The sequence below is a fragment of the Podarcis melisellensis genome (assembly GCF_964234715.1).
Source record: "Podarcis melisellensis genome assembly, chromosome: 1".
Lineage (NCBI taxonomy): Eukaryota > Metazoa > Chordata > Lepidosauria > Squamata > Lacertidae > Podarcis > Podarcis melisellensis.
In genome coordinates this window covers 74,664,610-74,680,188 of record NC_138528.1, presented here as the reverse complement: position 1 = coordinate 74,680,188, position 15,579 = coordinate 74,664,610, and the positions used below count along the sequence as shown (strand labels likewise).

Below are 15,579 nucleotides of genomic sequence, written 5' to 3'. Positions count from 1 at the left end.
GCTGAGCAGATAGGCCTAGGTCCATCAGCAGAAGCAATTTTGCTTGTTTGATGAAACAATCTGCCCTCTCTCCACCAGTGTGCTGTTCTAGGGATTCTCCCAAGTCAATTTGGGGCAGGGAGGCAGGGGGAAAGCCCTGTTGCACCAGCAGAAATCCTTGTGTGGTTTTCCGCTGACAGGATTAGTTAGCTGAATTTGGCCCAAAGACTCTTACCAGTGCCAAACTTTTTCTATTGTCATTATAAGTTAAAGAGATAAACAGGAACTGAACAAGGAGATTTTAAAATGGTGTGGAATTCCAAGCGTTGTATCCAATGATTACAAAGCAAAAAGCAACTACTTCCCTTCCCCGTCTTACTATAGCTTTGTGCAACACTGTTCACAAATGTTTAGTAGTTCTGCCAACTTTCGAGAGTAGTTTTTGGGGAGGTACAGGGAGAAGAAGGATAAGGGAAAATATTGGATGTGTGAATTGCCATGGGCTTTTTCAACCACTGGCTGCAACCTCAAGATTTTGTTTTACAAACAGTACAATAATGCACACATATGGCTACTTAAAGCCTCTAAAGAAAAGTGGGAACAGATCAGATCAAATTATGGCCAACCCCCTGTAGACCACATTTGACAGATGGGCAGAGCTACAGAGGAATACAGTCATACCTCATGTTACGTTTGCTTCAGGTGGCGTGTTTTCAAGTTGTGTCCTGGTGCGGCCCGGAAGTACCGAAAAGGGTTACTTCCAGGTTTCGCCGCTCGTGCATGCACAGACACACAAAATGACATCACACGCATGCAAAGAAGCGGTGAATTGCAACCCGCGTGTGCACAGACATGGGTTGCGTTCCTTTCAGGTTGCGAAGGGGGCTCCGGAACGGATCCCGTTCGCAACCAGAAGTACCACTGTAATCAAAAAAACCACTCTATGGCTCCTGGTTGTTTCTTTGCAGCTCCAGTTTTCTGTCCCACTCAAAGTCAATGATGTCAGGTGAGTGACATGTGTGTGTGGTGTGGCCAAGGGAGAACAGCCTTGTGGGGCTTCTCACCCATGCTCTAAAGTAAATAAAGCTAATTCATGCAAGTGAAACATTGCCTTGGAGAATTACTAGGAGCTACCTAGTTTGGGAGAAAAAAGTAACTGCCAGATGGATGCATGAACTGATTTTTATGTTTAAGAAAACATTATATTTTTGCACTGATAATATGAAGTGTTTGCATTTATAGCGAAAGGGAAATAATTTCTGTGAGAGTTGCTATCTGGAGCTAATTTTGGGAGGCACAGGAGGCTGCATGGGGGAATTGGAATTGGAAGCAATTGCCTGCCCTCCTTTCCCCATTAGCAGAGGCACTGAAGAGATCAAAAGCCCTTCCATAAGCACATCGATACAGATTTCATAGTGTTTTGCCAATTTTGCTTAAGGAAGCAGACAAAGGTTCTGTATTTTTTTTAGGCTCAGCTCTCAATACAGACTACCTAGGATAAAGGGCAGAAAACAAAAATGACCATAGAGGCCCAAAGAGAATGTTCTCAATTAGTATGAACTGAAATTTCATACTAATTGTGCCCCCCAAACATCCCTGCTCCCCTAAGCCAACCTCTTTACAAATCAGGGTGTTTTTTAATGCTCTTACCTCGTCAAAGATTTCCAGATAGAAAGAATCCACTCCAGGTGGAACAGTGCACTGAATAACTTTGTTCCATCGGGGATTCTTGGCTCCATTGTGAGCTGTGGGAGTTTCATAGACAGCATAGCCAAGTCGTATTCTGCAGTATGGATCCATGCGTGTCATGCCATAGTTTTTTGCCAATTTTGCCTAAAGAAGTAGACAAAGGAAATTAATAATGTTATTAGCTTTCCATGCACCTTCCTAGACTGAAGTGTCTACATTTTTTAGTTGCAATCAGCATATTAATGGTGATATCAACCACTGAGAAGTAAAATTTTGTAAACAGAGTAGATTTGAATAAAGATTCAAATTAAGGCATTCTGTTCAATGAGTTACAATGCCTCAATTCAAATGAAATCTGCAATGATTCCATTTAAATACACTCTGCCCACAACACTACAGATCTACTTTGTCCAAGCAGAAATGCTAGCCATAATAAAAAGATGTTCATATTGATTTATTTGTACAAGTTTAGTTTAGGGCTTTTTTGTAATCTGTTAGCAACTGATTTACGTGTTCATAGGGTTTATTTGCTGTGAGAACAAAGTCGGCATTCATTTTCAAGGTATACATAGACAAAAATAGCATAACCTTAGATAATGAATCTCCAAAATCTTTGAAGTTTTTTCATTTAAATATTTTCCAGTTACATTGAACCAGTTATTCCAAAATCACCACAGAGCTACTAAAACTTTTCATGTTCTAAATAAGCACTTCAAAACCACCACAAAAATGTTAAATGTCTGAAGTTAGATGATGAAAAACCTACTGATGGAGAGCACATGTTCTCTCAGTTCCTATATACTGCCTTCACAGTAGATGCTGATGAGTGGTTTCAAAGGAAGATTACACTAATATGCACTGAAATCATGCAATTCTGAACATAAATAGCAAGTGAAAACTGTATGCAGTTAGTTGTACCCTGCAAGATCAATGCAAACTGCTTATTAGCCAGGAACCAGTGATACTCTTTTTAAAGCTACTGTCAGCGTCTGTGCATAATAACTATGACAACACTGTATTTAGCACTACATCCCAGGAATCTACAAAATGTAAACATGTGCCACATCTAACATGTACATTTCAAAATACCTGCACTACAGTGATGCTCAGTCTCCCAACAGTACCCATTGCTCCTCCGTACTGTAATTGTTGAGCTGCTTGAGCATCCAATTGGATCTGTTGCTGTTGCTGAGTTGGGGTGATGCGAAGGAAATCTTGAGGAAGTTCACCAATATACACCTGTACAAGAAACACATAAACCAAAAATATAATCCTCTTTGTTCCACCCTGCAATCTCCTATTTGGTCCTTTTAAATATATTTCACTCACAACTCACTAGTATCCCCCTATCTACTTTGTAACCCCACTTCAACATAAGCTGCCAAGAAGAACTGGGTGCATTGTGAGACACATACAACTAATGCAAAACTGACTCTTTTAGACATCTGAAATGGCAATCCTTAATAATAAATATTGTGAAAATTGACACCACTATGATTAGGACTCCCAAGCCCCAGGTAAAAAGGACATCAATGAAACAGGGAAATACCTTGAGAATTTGAAGAGCTAAAGCAGGGTTGAGCTTTGTGGGCAAGATCACAAAAAAATGATATTTTCAAACTATTTTTAAAGGAAATCGGCAAAAATGACTCTGCTGACATGGGTTGCCATACATCTGGATTTTCCTGGACATGTTGCTGATTTCCACCCGGACACTGCTTCCGGCTGTAGTATTCTGGGTATGCCCAGGAAAGTCTGGACGTATAGCAACCTTAACTGCTAAAGATAAAGTTTAGTTAATTTTATTATTTATCTAACCGTGGCTAGTGACTGTTAGCTATTGCCAGTACTTTTTTTCTAAAAAAATGTTTAAGGGTACTCTCATTTTCCTACTCATATTGAAATACTGCCCCTCAATGAGGCCAAACGTAGATTCACAAAATGTTTAGGGGTATGCGTACCCCTGCGTACTCCCAGAGAAAAAGCATTGGCTATGCCTCTTTAGGATTGGAAGAAAGAAAAATGAGATGAATTTTTATAAGTCATCCAATAAAAAACCCAGATACAAAATTTTGTGGAGTATTTTCTAACAAAGTGTGCCTACAACGTAGCTTGGGTCTCAAAAAAAGGTATATGTGTTTTGCGACAGGAGCAGAGTACTATAATCTGCTTGTTTCAACAAGTTTGCTCTTTTTACCCCAACATGGTAAACAGAAACTAAGAAAGTAATGTAAGAAAACTTTAGGGGGTATTTTTCTACCCCAAGCCAAATTCAAATGCTTCTTGAGGTAGTAAAATGTCCCCAAAATAAAGCTATGTGTGGTATATTTCAAAAGAAAAGTAGCTTCCTACTTCTCTGGGTCAGTTCTCCCATTTGTAATATTCAGTTGGTTTACTTGGCTTTTTTTGCCCCAATCATTTTCATTTATTTATAGAAAGGAATCTGTAAATGGTAAGTGGCTGCAATTTGGGGAGAGTGTTTACTATGGGGGGAGGGGGATACAGTGAAGGATTACAGTATATGTTTACTTTTGTGAAAATTATGCAAACAAATGTGCACCAGAATTTCAACCCCCTTTTTCAACTTTAGTCTGCAATACTCCTGCTCATTGGCATACCAACATTTATGAAATTCAAGATTCTGATTACAGAGTAAATTTAGAAACAAGGGTTGAAGTAGCCACATGAGCAAGATTCTTACATAAAGGAAAGGTAGAAAACTGTGCTTATTTAATATTCCACAATGCAAAGAGTTCTAAAACTGTAGATCATAGGTAAAGACTGTACCAGTCTTTTGCTATACTAAATGAGGTAACATGTTAGGGATTCTAACGAAAGACAATCGTAACAGGCAAGCTCAACAACCTTCGGTGCCCTGGTTTTTACTTTCTGAAATATGGCAACCCTACCCTAGAATTCTCAACTCAAATACATGTCTTCATAAATAACATCGTTTCCAGGGATATATAGGCCTTGGGCTACAGTTTTTTAATATGGCAGAGAGCTACTCATGTTCTCCAAGATAACATCTTTGAAGTGTAGGAGTTAACACAAAATTTAATTAGCAGAAGCAGCAGCTCCTGCTTCTGCCTCCGGACCGCAGCAAAATTAAATGCAGCTGGTAGGAGCTGAAATGCATTGAAGAAGTTTCAACAGGTGGAATACTGCTGTCCTACAAAGACTAGTTTAGGGCTCCTTCAAGAGTATCAAGAATATCACAGCTAAGCATGAAAAACCCCCAAGTAACATACAAAGACATCTCAATATGTTGTGGATTCTGTAATGGAAAAAGCATTCTTGCCTTTAAAAGGAAACATTTTTGCAAGTGATTTTCCTCAACTTCCCCCTGGCAGCTAACATTGACACTATGACCAACTATATCACTAGCAGCATAGTATTGAATTCCTCATCCATTACTAGTATGCCTTTCATTGTCCCTAGAAAAGTGTCTGAAAAACTAAAGTTTATCTGAACATATGTATTTTTTAATCCAGAGAATTCCCAGAGCAACTCATTTACAAAACCAGTTAAAATTCGCAAGCAGTAAAATCAGTTTAGAACACAATAACAAAATAAGACATAATGCAAGAACTGCAAACATCATAACCAGGAAAGGAGTTTTTCCTGTGCTAAATAAACCTTCACCAAGGACAAAATCAAAAGTCAAGACAGCACTACTGAAATGGCCATATCTCCTGTCACCATCTCTCTTACCTATGGTATCCAGAGAAGAGCCCCCAAGACAGATCTTAATGCATGGGGAGGCTTGTGGGGGGAGGGGGGATTGGTACTTAAGATATCCAGGCCTCAATCTCCTTGGGCTTTAAAAGTTAAAATCACCACTTTGAATCATTCTTGGAAACAGACCACTGACAAATTGTCCTGCATTAACTCCGTATCACTCTTTACTGCCTGCCAAACAGCTGGATCTAGAACATCTTGTTTTCTGATGATTCTGCTAAAGAAGAATACTGTCCTACAATATGCAAATGCTTCAGACTAAAAACTAATGTTAAGAATAAAGATGAAGAAAAATGTCTATCAATTTAAAATAAAACGAACATTTATTTTTTAAAACATATTGTAAAGTTGTGTAAGGAAAGACCTATTCTGGTTACAAACTTGTAAAATAAGACAGTCTTATCTTAGTTACACAGTATACCAAAATTATCACCTTAAGTTACATAAATAACAAGTCCAAATTGCTCTATATGATCATTTGCTCTGCAGAAAAGTCTACTTTAAAAACACTTTCATCCTTTGTTTCATGTTACTCACCTCTCAGTTCAGTTTCAGAAAGAGGACAGAAGTAACTTGTAAAACCTCTGTACGATACTGCACATACATTTAAGCAGTATGCAGGAGGGAAACTTTGTATTTATGCTTGAGAACCAGAATGAAATGCACACTCAGATGGTTTTACACACAAGGCGGAAAAACAAATTATAGGTCACAACTATCACAGAATCTTAGAGTTGGAAGGGACATCAAGGGACATCTAGTCCAAGCCCCTGCAATGCAGGAATCTCAGCTAAAGCATCCATGACAGATGGCCATCCACTCTCTGTTTAAAAACCTCCAAGGAAGGAGAGTCCACCACCTCTTGTGGGAGTCTGTTCCACCGATGAACAGCTCTTAGTGTCAGAAAGTTTTTCAGAATGTTTAGTCAGAATCTCCCTTCATGCAACTTGAAGCCATTGGTTCGAGTCCTACCTTCCTGAGCAGGAGAAAACAAGCATGATCCCCCTTCATGTGACAGCCCTTAAGCTATTTGAACATGGCTATCATATCTCCTCTTAGTCTCCTCTTTTTCAGGCTAAACATACCCAGCTCCTTCAAGTGTTCCTCATAAGGTTTAGCTTCCAGACCCTTGATCATCTTGGTTGCCCTCGTCTGTACATGTTCCAGCTTGTCAACATCCTTCTTAAATTGTGGTGCCCAGAACTGGACACAGTATTCCAAGTGTGGTCTGACTAAGGCAGAATGCAGTGGTACTATTACTTCCCTTGATCTGGACACTATACTTCTGTTGATGCAGCCCAGAACAGCATTAGCTTTTTTTGCTGCTGCATCACACTATTGACCCATGTTAAGCTTGTGGTCCACCAAGACCCCTAGATCCTTTTCACATGTACTGCTAGTAAGCCAGGTGTCCCCCATCCTATATTAGTTCATCTGGTTCTTCCGTCCAAAGTTACATCTGTCCCTACTGAAATTCATTTTGTTAGCTTGTGCTCAGTTGTCCAATCTGTTAAGTTCATTTTGAATTCTGATTCTGTCTTCTGCTGCTTTAGCTACCCTTCCCAGTTTAGTGTCAGCAGCAAATTTGATGAGCATCCCCTCAATTCCTTCATCCAAGTTGAACAACAGACCCAGGACATAATGCTGCAGCACCCCACTTTTCACTTTTTTCCAGGATGACGAGGAACCATTAATGAGTTCTCTTTGGGTTTGGTCAGTCAACCAGCTATAAATCCACCTAACAGTTACCTTGTTCAACCCACATTTTACCAGCTTCCTCACAAGAATATCATGGGTGACTTTTTCAAAAGCCTTACTGAAATCAAGATACACTATGTCCACAGCATTTCTCTGATCCACCAAGTTTTTAATTCCATCAAAAAATAGTAATACCAACGGTGTTACCCCCGTCCAGCAGTCCAAATAGTCTTTAACACACACACTGATTTTCCTAATAAGCAAAAACAAGCTAGCCAACTTAAGAAATTGGCTTCTACATAAGATTCATAGACTAGATGCTGTTTGTCAAAAACTGCGGTTTGGAAGTTGTACCACAAAAGTCTATCAAAGTTAAGATTCTTCAATATTGACAATGTATAACATAATTAATTTACAATTATGAAAAATACAATGGAAAAAGTAAAGATCCATATTAAAACGTGGGGGGGGGGGAACCCTATCAAAAATGAGAACCAGGAATTCAACAAAAGTCCCAAAAAGTACACAGTGCTATAGAGTTGGTACAGTACACTGGGTAAGAGACAAAGGGTGGAAACCAATATTGTGCCAGCAAAATGTTGGTTGGGGGGTTGCTGACGGCTGCAGGGTGAAGAAGTTTGTGCGAGCTTAAGTCCATTCTGGAAGCAGGACACCACAACTGCATAGCTCCCTGAGCTATGAGTTAACCTTTGGATCAAATTTTATCCCTGCATTTACCTTTAGGCAAGTCACTATCACTCCTCTGTTCCTTACCTGCAAGCTTGGGGTGATACTAACTTATATTATAGGATAAATAAAGTAAGTGGAGTGTTGTCAACATTATGTAACTGGTTTAAAGTTTGATTCTTTCTTTTACTGCTCCCTTAATGTTGTTCTGTGATTTATAATGTTTTTTCAACTGTAAATAGCTTTGAAGTCACTTGTGACATGAAGTGGTATATAAGCGTATTTTTAATAATAATAATGGGCTACTGTTAAAGTACACAAAATCTGAACATCACAATATCTTTGATTATAACCAAAACTAAATCTTCTGAATTTGACAACTGATATAGGATACAACTTAGGAGAATCCTTTATTTATTTATTTATAAAACTTTCACTTGTTTTTGCATAACACTAAAGAAACAAGATATTTGAACACAGTAAGATCATTCAAGACAACAACAACAGCTTGGATCCTAAACAGCCTAATGTAAAGTTAATTGAAGGAGGGGGAAATTGTCCAAAATCAGGCAGACTTCTATCTGATTTGGACCATCCTTCCTGAATAGCACCTCTTCAGCCCCAACCACCATTACCCAGATGGCTGCCCAGGTTGGGGATGGGGGTAGGATAGAACAGGTAGGAAAATATGCTTCTGTAAAGTTGCTTTAGTTAACTTGTATTATGATCCAAACTATTTTCATACTGATTGTTTGTGCACACATTCAAAACCGGATCTATGATGCACAAAAGAAGTCCTCTTCTGTACACTACAACTCTTTCCTTATTATCTCAAAACCACCCTATTCTGTATTTTGAGATGGTTCTGTTTATTGGATTGAGTGCCCCAACTGCATTGCTAGTATTATGTAAAATATAAATCCTATTAATACTTATTTAATGTGCCTGTAACACAGACTACTAATACATCCCCCGAGCCACATACCTCTACTATTTTCTAAACTTACAATTTACTTATTATCCTAAAAAGCTGAGTGCCTTCTCACTCCACTAGCTGAACACAAGAGCACAGCAGGATATTTTTTTGAAGTTCTAAATACGAGCAATGAACTTTGTTTTTAAAGAGCTTTCAAGCCAAGTTTTTTTCTAAGCTCCAACTGAAGCATGCATACATGCTTAAAAAAACAAAACACCAAACAGTAACTTCAACCAAAAAGCAGCAGGGATTATACAGAGTGTACCTGTCTAGCAACGCACAGAGATAAAACCTAGAAAAGCAGACTTTACAAGTCTTTTCAGTTTAAGCCTCCATAAATCTACTCCCCAGGCGAAACTGTCCCTGTCCCTCTGGCACAGCAGGGCGCACAGCAGCAGAGAGATTCCCCAGAGTTCTCTGAAAATTGCAGAGAATTGAAAGCAGCACCTTATATCAAGGTGGGCAGAAGATAGATGAGGCTCTATTACCTAACATGTGGGTGACTGGCAGCGTAAGTATAAAAGCTTAATCTCCCATCACTTTAAACAACTGCAACAAAAAAGGAACCCCCTTAAATTTGTTTGCTGAAGCGAAGAAATCTTGGGCAAGGAGGAGGAGAAACTAGGAATGGATTTTTATGTGTAATGGCTCAGTTCTGCTACTAAAAACAACTTCCTTGATTGAGAATGGGCTTCGATACACTCTAGCTCAGTTCTAAGTGTATGTCCCCCACCCTGCCACAAATCTGCACCTGGCTCCAGTTGGTGAATGTAGGGTTCTGAGTAGACATTTATAGATTAGTACTAAGGCTCCAAACCTGCAGTCTACATTGGATGTCTCCAATCTCATACTTTAAATGCATGGGGGAACTATGTTTTTTTCAAAGCTATGTTACTTGAGTTGTAAAAATAGCATTTGTGCTGTCATTTACATGAAAGGCATTTCCCTCACCTATTAGTTAGAACTAGAAACATCTTGTATGTATTTCCATCTCTTACGTTTGTTGAACTGGGTTATCTGTAATACATGTAATTGTTAGATTGTTAATGAAGCCACAAACTACAAGTATTTATTTTAAGAACAGTTTAGAAAGGCAGGTATCTCAAAATCTGTTTGGTATGCTAATTAGAGCCAGTTCATGAGAACCGCAAAGCTCAACTATTCACTCACAGCTGCAGAGAAGTGCAAACATAGTCTTGTTATTTAAATGTACTGTACAAGGTTTTTAAAAATCTTTTGACCATGTTATTTCTTCTAAAATAAGCCTTTTTATGGGTAGTTTTGCACTGTCAACCCCCACATACTTTTTGAAATAAGCCAAAATCCACATGAAATAGTATAGTGCCATTACAGATAAGCAAACTGATCTCAAAGAATTCTGAACTCCCACACAATGCATTTCCAAAGCAGACTGTCCTTGCCTAGCAATGGGTTAAAGTATCATTACAGTAGAGGGAAAATGGATGTCGGATTAACTGCCTTTGAAGGCAATATACCTTCAAAGGCCATATTGGCTGTGGGTCTTGGGGGACCTGCTCCCTGCCTTGCAGGCCTCTTCTGCCAAGCCTAGGAGGGTATGGCCCAGACTAACTGCAGTACAAAAGCTGAGACACCTGAATGGGCTCTTGGGTTGGGTATTGCTTAGTAGGTCTTGTTATTATTATTATTACTCAAGTTGTTTTAAATGGTTTTCAACTCCTTTTTAACTTGGTTTAAATTTGGGGTTTTGTTGCTTTTAACTGAAAGACATGGGATGTGCCTGGGAAGAGATTAGTTGGGGAGAATTGGGCGGGGGGGGGGCAATCACAGTGGTTCAGGGTAGGGGTTGTGGGAGACAGAACAGGCTAGGTAATAGACACGTGGCAGTTAGTGACTGTGCCATGTGCCAGTCCCCTCTTCTAACCAGGGGAGTTGTCCTCTCAGTCAGTCCTCGGGTCTGCAGCTGCTGTTGCTGAATGCCAGGTCAACTGAGTAAGATCTCATTTATACATGATTTGACTGTGGATGAGGAGGCTGATCTGGTCTGTGTGACTGTGACCTGCATGGGTGAGCAGAGTTGAGTTGGTCTCATGCAGCTGTGCCCACCTGGATAGTCAGTGCAGCATCAGGGCAGACTTGAGGGTCGAGGAGGGGGAGCTGCTGTGGTCTATTCCACTTGTCCGGAACGCCTACATTCCATGGCTTTTTATATGTGTTTGTGGGAAGGGGAGTTCTTGGTTTGGTTTTTGTTTTAATATGTTTCTGGTATTCTCGTTTTTTTAATTTTCTGTTGTGAACTGCCCTGGGATCTTCAGATGAAGGGCAGTATACAAATTGAATAAATAATAACCACAACAATAAAACAAAATGAGAAAAACTAAGAGTTAACATGAAGTGAAATGCTACACTTGCACAGGAATATCATTTGAATGAATGAATACCTTGTATTGACATTGTTATTTCCTTGAAGGTGGCAGTTGCTAAAGCACCATCACTGGTGGCTGCATGTACAGCTATGAGAAGGTACCAGCTAAGGCAAACAGCACCCTCTCTGCAAGCCCACCATAGCCTGAAGGAAGTCCTACACACTCCAAAACTGACTGTCCTGTGTGAACTGGTCCTAAGGTTCAAACTGTGTGTATGTGAAATGTATGAATATTCTCTAGATTTACTTCAAATGCATTAGTTACATAAAGAATAAGCCTTAGAGCAGTGAAGTTTCCAGTACAACAATTTGCTTTAGCTTTTTGATATCTTAAGATATGCTTTTTGTCCATTAAGACATTATCTATGCTACAGAAGAGATGCAACAGATTTTGCAAAGGCCCCCAGGCTACAAAAGTGTCTGACATTTATTGGGGGTTTCAATGTTCGATTTAATTTATGGCATTTGGGGACAAATTTCACTACTTTTTCTGAGTATAGGATACATTTTAAATCACTTTCAAAATGAAAGCTGAAGTTATAGTTACAGTGGTTGAATTAGAACAAATAATGTAACAGTCTGCAAGTAAACAAAGTAATTCTCTTGCTCACTGCTAGAAACTAAATCACTACAAGGCTAAAGGATGTAAGCAAAGATACTTCACAATCCACAAGGGTATCAACAAGAAATTCATAACCCATCCCTGTTACCAAAACAGAACAGCTTATACTATACTATAAACAAGCCTAGATAGGTACACTTGATTTTAAGTGTGAAAACTGTAAATAGAATTGTAGGTTTGGAAGGGACTCCCCACAGGCAATCTGCCAAAGTGTAGGGCCTTACATTTGTCCCTAATGAAATTCATTTTGTTAGTTTTGGCCCAGTTCTCCAATTTGTTATGGCAACCGTGAATCCCTATTCTGTGGCAATAGCTATCCCTCCCAATTTGGTGTGGTCTGAAAGAGACAGGAGTGCTGCTCTATTGGCATTTCACCAAAAATAAGAACAAAGATACAAGACAAACAAATTACAATACCTCCAGGGGCACGCCAATGGATACTTAGTTATAGTGGGCAATGATCAACAGTAGGAAATACAAATAGCTAAATTTTAAGGAGTTCTTGAAGTCAATTATGTCCTTTTTGCAAAATGCAAGTGCAGGTTGAGCTGATGTATATTTTATGAGTTGAGGACCAGAACTAACAGTGTATGCAACAAGACCATGAGAAAATGCACAAAAGGGTACATAATTGTGAACTCCATCCCTACAGGCCACTCAATAAAGCCTTACCTCTGCTATGAACTGTCTAGACTAGAACTTAGAGCAGGCATAGGCAAACTCGACCCTCCAGATGTTTTGGAACTATAACTCCCATCATCCCTGACCACAGGTCCTGTTAGCAAGGGATGATGGGAGTTGTAGGCCAAAAACATCTGGAGGGCCAAGTTTGCCTATGCCTGACCTAGAGTGTAGATGGGCTAAGGAATGGATATGATCCCAGGAAAAGTCCCTCTCCCACCCTACAATATGGTAGAGATGGTTACAGTGACTTACGCGTTGTAAGGATAACTAGATAATGCATATGAAGTGCTATGAACACAAGGAACACTATGCAAATGTTATGTATTATTTATGAAGGAGGCCTCTCATGCTTTTGTCAAATGATGAAGAGAAAAAATGGAGGTGGGAGAAGCTTTTTCTGCAATGTCATTAGGCCATTTGATGGGCAACCAAGAAGTAAATGGAAGATACCTGAATGAAGCAGGTAATCTAATCTTGAAGAAGAATGCATAGCAGTTAATTTGCTATGAATATTCTAAACAATTCTGGATAGGTCTCCCCATCCCTTGCCTACTGAAATCCTGTGAAGTGCAGGTAGGGTGGAGTAGATGGTCCAAAAATAAATTAATGCTATATATCCATATTGGAAGGTGACACAAGATTAAGGTCAAATGCAAGTGAAGGTTAGCCAATTGACTAGAGCAGAGGTTTTCAACCTTTTTGACTTCACGACTCCCTTTACCAAGTACATTCTTTTTGCGGCATCCTTGTGGGGCTTGGGAGCCCAGTTATGTCACCCCTTGCCTGCAGAGCTATCAGCCTTTCATCATTTTTCAAACACCCTACCTTGTGGACTGTTCCCTCAGCTTCCTCTCCTCTTCCCTTGGTCTCTGAGCTGCCCCCACCCCAACCAGAGACTGGCCAAAGTTGAACGTGAGGCCAACACCTTACCTTGGGAGGCAGCAACGGGTGCTGCCAGACCTGCGTGGCAGAAAGGTTCCCCTTCATCACCAGGCACTCAGGTCCAAGGCAGGCCTTTCACACAGCAAACAAATAAAAGCCCAGCACAGTGCCTGCCTGTCTCCCACTTGTCTGTCCATTCCCAACAGCAAGGGCTGGTGGGCTAGCTGGCTGGGCTCCCTTGCCCACTTGTCTGCTTACTCCGAGGCCGCCTCAGCTCCTGGCAACCAGCACCTCCTGGCCAGCCCCAGAGGCACCATTAACCCATGGAGCTTGTAGTCAGGGCTGCTGCAACAAACAGCTGTGCAAGCCTTTGGGAGGCAGAGACACAAGAGCGCATCAGAGGGAAGGAAACAGGGAAGAAGGCCATTGTTCCTCGCAACACCTCTGACCATCATTCAAGGTACCCCAGAGTGCCATGGCACACTGGTTGAAAAACACTGGACTAGCGATTTAGTCTGCAATCCTTTGCACACTTTTGAGAGTAAGTCCCATTTAATTCACTAAGACTTATTTCTGTGTAGACATGCATAGGATTGTGCTGTTAAGGTAATTCTGAGTTGACTTAGTGTATTGTTCATAGGAATAGCAAATACCTTCCTCAAGTTAAGAAAGAATAGACTTACATGTTCAATAAGGTTTTATTAAATTCCCCCAGTGATGCTTTGAAAGGATATAAAATGGAATCTTCCAGTTAGTGTTATGTCAGTGCAAATCTCAAGACTTACTCATACTGAGGCATGCCTCATTCGTTTATGCATTATTCAGTTGTCCATCACTTTCTGGTGGTAATTTTGCAAGCAATAAAGCTAAAACCTCACACTTATTTGAATGCAACCCCCACTGAACTCTGGCTTATTTCTCCCAGATAATTGAGTATAAAACTTTGCTGTCACTGTAGCTGCACTGCTGGTTTTAAAAGGAGCTGCTATGATCAGATGTATCATACTTTACACCTTCTGAAATGGCACCAATTCAAATTCTATAAAACAGCATTTTTATTACATTTGCAGGTCATCCCACAGCATACTCAGGATGGCGCACAATAAAGAAGGTAAAAACTGAAACACAAAGTTATGATGTAAAGAAAGGGAGGTACAAAAACAAAACAGAACTCAAAACACTGCCCTCCTAGCCAAGAACAAGATTTTTAAAAGATGGCCAGACTATTCACGTTATTTATTAAAACAAAAATTAAAAAATAACCTGTGTAAAAAGTAGGGCTGGGTGATATCTGTTTTTCAGTATCATGATATATCACCAGATAAACACTGTGATTTTGAGATATCACAATGTCTTAAGTAAGGATGGAACTACAGTATATAGAGATGAGAATGGAGACAGACAGAAGGGAGATGCAGACACAGAAGGGGAAATGGGAGGAAAGAGGCTTAAACAACAGGGCAAAGTTTATTTTTATGTCATGGCCGATGGTATCAAAGGCCACTTAGAGATCCAGCAGAACTAGGAAACAGCTTTCACCTCTGTCCCTAGCCTGGGGGCCCGTCAGAGATTATCGACCAGCGCGACCAAGGCAGTTTCAGTCCCATAATGAGTCCTGAATCCAGACTGGAAGGGCTCCAAATGGTCCACATCCTCCAGGCATGCTTGGAGTTGTTCAGCAACCACCTGCTCAATCACCTTAGTGTTTGCTTCTCACACTAATGACATTTTCAAGAGACAAGATAACATCCATGAAGTAATACTGAGAGATTGTAAACCAAAACTATTATGAACTTAGCCACAGCTTGTAATTTGAGTCATTGTTTCCAATGTGCGCTTTGGCTTGTGCATTTGACAGTATATACTCAATATATGAATCTCACTGAACTCAATAGGATTTGGGGCATGGTAAGGAATTTTTAACTGAGGGTGGGTCATCAAGAACAGGTGTAGACAGTAATACTAGTGGTGGAAGCAACTGTATTTGTGCCCTGGAATGCTATATTAAGTTTTAGTGAAAATGTGTTAAGGGATTGTTTTCTCTTAAGTGGAAGCATGCACAAAGGAAGAAACTGTCATGAATACAATATATTGCTTTCCACAAAGTTTAAATTGCAGCACTATCATGCACATTCTGGAAAAGCAATGGGTCACTGCTAACCTGCGTTTTGATGTAATCTAGGAGGAAGCAGTCATTCATCAACCTTCCAAAAAATA

The 15,579-nt window shown here is 40.0% G+C and overlaps 1 protein-coding gene across 4 annotated transcripts in view; it reads right to left on the bottom strand.

The window, feature by feature from the left end:
• Positions 1-15,579, bottom strand: part of TOLLIP (toll interacting protein) — a 33,958-nt gene that overhangs the window by 15,393 nt on the left and 2,986 nt on the right. For all 4 annotated transcript variants that reach the window (XM_081904572.1, XM_081904569.1, XM_081904570.1 and 1 more), the window contains exons 2-3: positions 2,758-2,907; positions 1,630-1,812 (exon numbers count right to left, since the gene is read on the bottom strand). In XM_081904572.1, the coding sequence (XP_081760698.1) occupies positions 1,630-1,812; positions 2,758-2,796 (222 nt within the window). In that variant the 5' untranslated portion in view covers positions 2,797-2,907. The remainder of the gene's footprint in view (positions 1-1,629; positions 1,813-2,757; positions 2,908-15,579) is intronic.